This window comes from Triticum aestivum, chromosome 3B (assembly GCF_018294505.1).
Source record: "Triticum aestivum cultivar Chinese Spring chromosome 3B, IWGSC CS RefSeq v2.1, whole genome shotgun sequence".
In the NCBI taxonomy this organism is placed as follows: domain Eukaryota; kingdom Viridiplantae; phylum Streptophyta; class Magnoliopsida; order Poales; family Poaceae; genus Triticum; species Triticum aestivum.
In genome coordinates this window covers 259,971,945-259,978,198 of record NC_057801.1, presented here as the reverse complement: position 1 = coordinate 259,978,198, position 6,254 = coordinate 259,971,945, and the positions used below count along the sequence as shown (strand labels likewise).

The 6,254-nt window shown below is 43.2% G+C and overlaps 1 protein-coding gene across 2 annotated transcripts; it reads right to left on the bottom strand.

Moving 5' to 3' along the window:
- Positions 1–3,766: 3,766 nt before the first annotated feature.
- Positions 3,767–5,824, bottom strand: LOC123069623 (uncharacterized). 2 transcript variants are annotated; one of them, XM_044492525.1, is made up of 3 exons: positions 5,603–5,824; positions 5,062–5,250; positions 3,767–4,227 (listed from the first exon to the last, which is right to left on the bottom strand). In XM_044492525.1, exons 1-3 carry the CDS (start codon positions 5,756–5,758, stop codon positions 4,147–4,149), a joined length of 426 nt encoding a protein of 141 aa, XP_044348460.1. In that variant the 5' UTR covers positions 5,759–5,824; the 3' UTR covers positions 3,767–4,146. The 2 variants fall into 2 exon arrangements, with proteins under 2 accessions (XP_044348460.1, XP_044348459.1); XM_044492524.1 differs by having other exon boundaries at positions 3,767–5,250.
- Between the last annotated feature and the right edge of the window lie 430 nt (positions 5,825–6,254).

Here is a 6,254-nt window from a genome sequence, read left to right as displayed (position 1 = left end):
GCTTTCGGTCTACAAGGGTATGTAGACACACTCCCACTCGTTGATAGCATCACCTAGATTAGATCTTGGGTGAATTCGTAGGGAAAAAATTTCATGCAACAATTGCCTCCATACTTCAAAGAAATCTTACACGTCAGTGAACATGTCGGGCCGGGAGTGCAGAGGCCAGCTCAACTTGCGGGTTTACGTGAAGCGGTGGACCTATGTAATTTCGTTGATCTGGGATACAAGGGCAGAGGCTGGACTTTTGAGACAAAAGTCATGGGAGGTCCGTATTGCGAGTTAAATCCACAGAACCACCACATTTATGTCATGATTAGCCAAAACAACCACTTTACGTTTCATGGCAGACAACACCGAACCAAAAATCTGACAGTGGCAAAAAACAGTAAAAAAATAAGCTTGTTTTGACATGGCAAAGTGGTCGCGTGGCTAATGGTGGACAGTGCAAGCAGTAACGGCCGTTAACGATCAGACCGGTCGAGCCGGTCGGTCGGTCATCAAAAAGGAAACAATGCTCCTCTTCTCACTTTTGCTCGCTCTCACTCTCCCTCCCTTGCACTCGCTCTCGCTCCTCTCTGCGCGGGCGCCGCTCAACCTCGTCGTCATCGCCCCCGCAATGGCTTCTTGGTTAGATCTGGAGGACAACAGCGAGGACGAGGAGTTGACCTACACTGGCGTGGACCTGGATGTGTTGGTATGTATTCTACACTAGTTTCAGTGAGGGTTAGGGTTAGGGTTTGGGTATTAGGATTTGCAGAGTCTCACATTTTAGATCCTCCCTTCTCTGCCTCTCCTCTGTGCCTAATGCTTCTTGTCAATGCAGGAGAATCCTGATACCACCATTCATGCTTCCTTCTGTGGGTCATGACTGCCCCCCAAATGAAATGCAAGCTTCACCAGTTTAGGGGCAAGAAATGTGTTGCATTTGATGGCATAACACGGGTAGACGATTCTATGGTTGTGCTAAGCAGATAATATTTGATTTCCTTATTGTTTAATGAATGTGCTCTGCAATTGAATGTGCTCTCATGTTAAGTAGTTTACTGAATTCATTTTAACTCAATGTGGGTAGTAGTAGTAGTAAACTGAACTTGCTACTGTTAACTGAATTTGCTACTGTTAACTGAATTTGTTAGTGTAAACTGAATTACTAGTGTTAACTGAATTTGGTACCTTTAACTAAATTACTAGTGTTAACTAAACTTGCTACTGTTAACTAAATTACAAGTGTTAATTGAATTTGCTATTGTTAACTGAATTTGCAATTGTTAACTGAAGTTGCTATAGTTAAATGAATTTGCTGCTGTTAACTGAACTTGCTACTATTAGACTACCCACAATGGGAGTAACATAGGTAATAACATCACACATATCTAGATAAAATAGATGATGTTGCAAGCAATAAATGAAGTAAGAGAGCCATGTGGTAACATAGCTAGTTAGGCTGGTCACAATGGGCAAGAACATAAGCTAGTAACTTCACACTTCCCTAGACTATGTTACTACCTCCATAGTGGGTAGGAACATCTATGTAGTGTCATGCAACGATGTATTTATTAGGTTATAGACTCATTGTTTCTTGGAGTGTGTGATGTTCCGGTAACTTAGCTAGTTACCACAAGCATCTCTCTCTTCATTAAATACGTGCCACATAAGCAAAGTTGTATTGAAGTGTGTGATGTTACTCCTAAGTTCCTCCCCACTGTGACCAGCCTTACTACTAGTATGAATAACATCACACATATCAAGGCAAGATGAGTCTATAGTCTAATAAATGAAGTGTTGCATGTTACCACACATATGTTACTTCCCACTATAGAGGTAGTAACATAGAGTAGTAACATGCCCTCTATGTTACTACCCATTGCGGCTAGTCTTAACTGAATTGCATGTGTAAATTAAATTTGCTACTCTTAACTGAATTGCACATTATTTTTCGCGAATCCGTGTTCTTTGTGCCTAGCATTGCCATGACTAGGGTATGCCTATTTTTCATCTAAATTTTGGCTTTGGCTTGAATTCTTTGATGTGTTTAGAGGAGTATGATGTTGTGATTACCATAGGATCAGTATTGTATCATTATATTGGACTGAAAATTATTTTGTAGATGTTCACGAGGAGGTCCACACGTGTCGCTCGCGGTGATGCACCGGGTTCATCCGCGAGTGTCGCACAACAAGTTTTTCATATAGGGGTCGTCTTCACCGACCGCAAAGCAATGAGGAAATACAAGGCCTGGGGTAGGGACCGGTCTGTCACCACTGCTAAGAAGACGACGCTAGCTCGACGAGAGATCGCCAAGAAGTGGTCGCCAAGCGACACCTCCGCCTTCGGTTGCATGGGCAAGGGCGCCGCCAAGGCACCACGGTCGGGGTCAGCATTGGCGGCGGTGGCCCTTCGCACGACAAAGGAGGAAGTAGAGCGACTCCTCCACAAGCACGAGGTAGCGGCCGGGCAAGGCTCTCGAGCCCTTTCGTTGCTGGAAGGACTATAACTTCGACAACGATAGCATGGACAACAACGGCGGTGCAGCCATCCAAGGCTACCACATGTACGAGGCCACCATCTGCTACAAGTTAGCCTCCTAGGTTTTTTTTAACTTTTTGGTTAAACGGAGAAAATATCGGCAAATTATGTCCAAATTTTAGTAAATTCCGTGGCGTTTGATGAAATTTGTCTGATTTAATCAAATTTGTTTTGAAGTGGATGCAGGCACAGTTGAATGGCTGACTCCAGTATGACACCATGTCGTTTAGGGGGATGACCTTATCGTTTGGAAGCATGACCACGTGTATCTGTACATGAGCTGATGAACCTCGATTACAGGGCAGATAGTGACAAATGCTAAGGCTGCGTTTTGGAGCATATTGCAGTCGATATAATTCTTTCTAAATACTTGAACTCTCTTTCCACATTTTGCCGTTTGGGGCTCAAAATAGCACCGTACCAGACAGAACAGATAAAAGAGCTGCATCCATTCTTTTTCTGTGGTTTTATTTATTCTACAAACTACTCCCTCTGTAAAGAAATATAAGAGCGTTTATATTACTAAAGTAGTGCTGTAAACACTCTTATATTTCTTTAAGGATGGAGTAGTTAGAATATTTCCAACAGCAACTACCGTTTTTCACAGCTATTTTGCATTGCTTATAAATTTACATTGTACTGATTCAAAAGAGAATGAGCTCGACAAAGAAATGGAATTAGAAACTTGCAGAATCTGAAACTGGATGCTAGCAAAGCACCCTTGGCTATTACTCCCCCCGTCCGAAAAAATTTGTCCCCCAAATGGATCTATCTAACATCAAGTTAGTGGTAAATACATCCATTTGAGGGACAAGGTCGGGACAAGTATTTTCGGACGGAGGGAGTACAACCCAAGACAACGATAAGATTAGCTGGCAGAGTTTCTTTGGAAACAGCAGAAAATTAACATGCACAAAACAAAGCATCGTTTAAGTGCCAATACAACATTAAACAGAATTGATCTTCAACGTTCTTCACTTGAAACAAATACAACATTAAACAGAATTGATCTTCAACGTTCTTCCCTTGAAACAAAACCTCGAGAGAGAGGTTCAATGATCCATTAAATAGGTAGGCATGAGTAGACAGACAAGCAAACACATCAGGCCTGAACAGCGCAAGATGCTTAGAGAGGTGCGTAAAAAATAAGCCAATTTCTCTTAAGCACCGTTGCTGCTTATTTGTTGAGCACAGACACTTACTTAGACACCTCTGCTATAGAAACAAGCACCGGTACTTAAGGGAAAAAACAATTTATTTATACAAGCACTTCTCTAAACACCTTGCAGTGTACATGGTCTTATGAGGCATGTAAGCTCGCCTTAGGAGTAACTGGAACAAGACTTGGCGTGTAATAGAGTAGGTCGAACCAAAATAAATTTTCCCATGCATGTCCCAATGTGTCTTCACTAGGCCCAAGGAACCTTAGCTCATCGATATCGAACATGTCGTTTTCTTTTACACCATGATCCTTCATGTAATAACGGAAGAGACAATGGCCTCTCCGTAGAAGAATCTCGCCATTGCTAAGTGAGGCCATTGGCAAGCACTGGTCTGAAACATTCATTACATAGTGACATTCCCATTCCGGGACCAATATATCTCTTGTCATCCAGATCAATACTCGTTGCATACTCTTGCAGAAGAAAGTAGCGCATTCCCCACCAAGCTCATGGATAACAATATCTTCATCTTCAACTGTAGGGTAGAGGTTGTTAAGCAACAGAGTGATGCCGAAAGTTTCGTCTTGAAGGCTGAAACGAAGCAGCCCCTGTGGGGAGCATGGCTGATTTTCCCTATCGATGAAATAGAATAGACACCCCTTGCAGTGTATGGCAGTTTGCGGACAAAGGATAAGGTACGGTGGATCCACCAAGGTTTCCCTCCAAGACCCCTCTCGGCAATTAATGGTGATGACCTCCATCCCCATTGCAACGGAATTGTAATCACATGAACGGAAGAAAGACCGTGCAACCTTATATGTGCCAGTGGAAACATCAAGGCCCAAACCAATGGGAAGGCATACGAGACGTTGCAACACGTTGTGATGACTCCTCGGCAGAGCAATGCCATCTCTAGTGGCCGGGTTGAAGACATAAGCATTGGTGTCTGTAGGGAGCAGCACCAACCCATCGCAGTGTGCCATCTGGGACACCAACCCAAACTTGCCAGCCGGGAAGTGCCTCCCGTGAAGAAGCATTGCGCTACTACTATGACTCATTCCAACTTTTGTTGCTACTTTTGGCAAATCATCTTCTTGTAAAGACCACTGGAAGAAACGGATGTTGGTGGAAAAAATGCCTGAGGGATTGGAATGTACTCCCTCCGTCCCAAAATAAGTGTCTCAACTTTGTACTAGCTCTAGTACAAATACAAATTTGTACTAAGCTCAAGACACTTATTTTGGGACGGAGGGAGTAGATAAATCTGGGGGGTGATGAGGAAGGAAGACGGATTGTGATGTTGTTTCTGTTTGGAGCATTGGAGGTGTGCACGAACAAAAACAGGTTGGGAGATAATGGTGTACCAGACCTTGCTAACCAACTTGATCCTAGCCAGCGACTCCACAGGCAGCCGGATTAAGATCTCCCACACCATCTCGTCCAACAATTCCTCGCCTGCAGGATGTCCAGACCTCTTCGTTTGCTTCCTCTGTGGCATCCTCCACTTCCTCTTTCTCGCATCATTAACCGTCTTTTGTGTAAAGGTATCATCAACCCTCTTCAAGTCCATGTAGCAACAAACAAAACAAAATATATACTTAGATTCGGCACTGGCTTTGCTGACACGAAAAAACACAGATATACATAGTATATATATAAATATTTTGCGTGTTCGATGGATGAATTCGAACACGGTCTACGCGGTCTGTTTAGGATCCTTCCCGGACACGGTCTCTGTCTTAGTATAGGAGCACACAAACTCACTCGATTTTTCTTTTTTATTGTAATAAACAAACGAATCCGTGAGATCTGAAAGCTCAAAGTGACTCAGATCCGGAAAAATGATTTGCTTCTCTCAAAAAAACTACAGTGAAAATATAGAAGAACATTTAAGGTGTGGCGGAAATTACCGGAAGCCTGGTGTCGTCGCCCTCCAGGAGCCTGGACATGGCTGTAAGCAGATTCGAGAGGGTTTGCGCGTGGAGGCGCAGTTGCGGATAGCGGCGGCGTTTCCAGAGCGCTCCTCTCTTCGGCGCCCTTATGCGCCAGTTGGCGCAGCAGCGCATAGGGCGCGTCTGCGTGGGCCTTGGCCCAGTTCCTTCGCACCGTTGCGGTTTTGGTTCGCTCGGCCATCGGAGATCCTATACGCTGCGCAACGGCGAATCCTATTGGACGCCCGTGTGCGGAAAATCCTACTCGCCGCTCGTTGCGGCAAGCTGTCGCCGCTTTGGCCGGCCCATTTTAGCGTTTCATTCAGCCGGTTTTTTTTCTGGTTTTGGGAACTTTTTAGAAGGTTCCTGAACCGGCCTTTTCTTTTTCAGTTTCTTTTTTGTTTTCCTTTTTTCTATTTCTCTTCTTTTTCCTTTTTCTTTTCTTTTTTATGTTTCCTTTTTTGTTTTACTTTTTTTCTTTTTCAAGTTTATTTAAAAAAATTTTAAATTTCAAAAAATGTTCTTGTTTTTTAGATTTTGTTCACAAATTCAAAAAATATTTCCATTTTACAAAAGGAATCATAAATTCAAAAAATGTTCCCGGTTTCAAAGAAAATTCAGAATTTTCAAA

Excerpts from the sequence above, each read along its gene's own strand:
- LOC123069623 (XM_044492524.1), bottom strand. The coding sequence starts at position 4,750 with ATGAGTCATAGTAGTAGCGCAATGCTTCTTCACGGGAGGCACTTCCCG.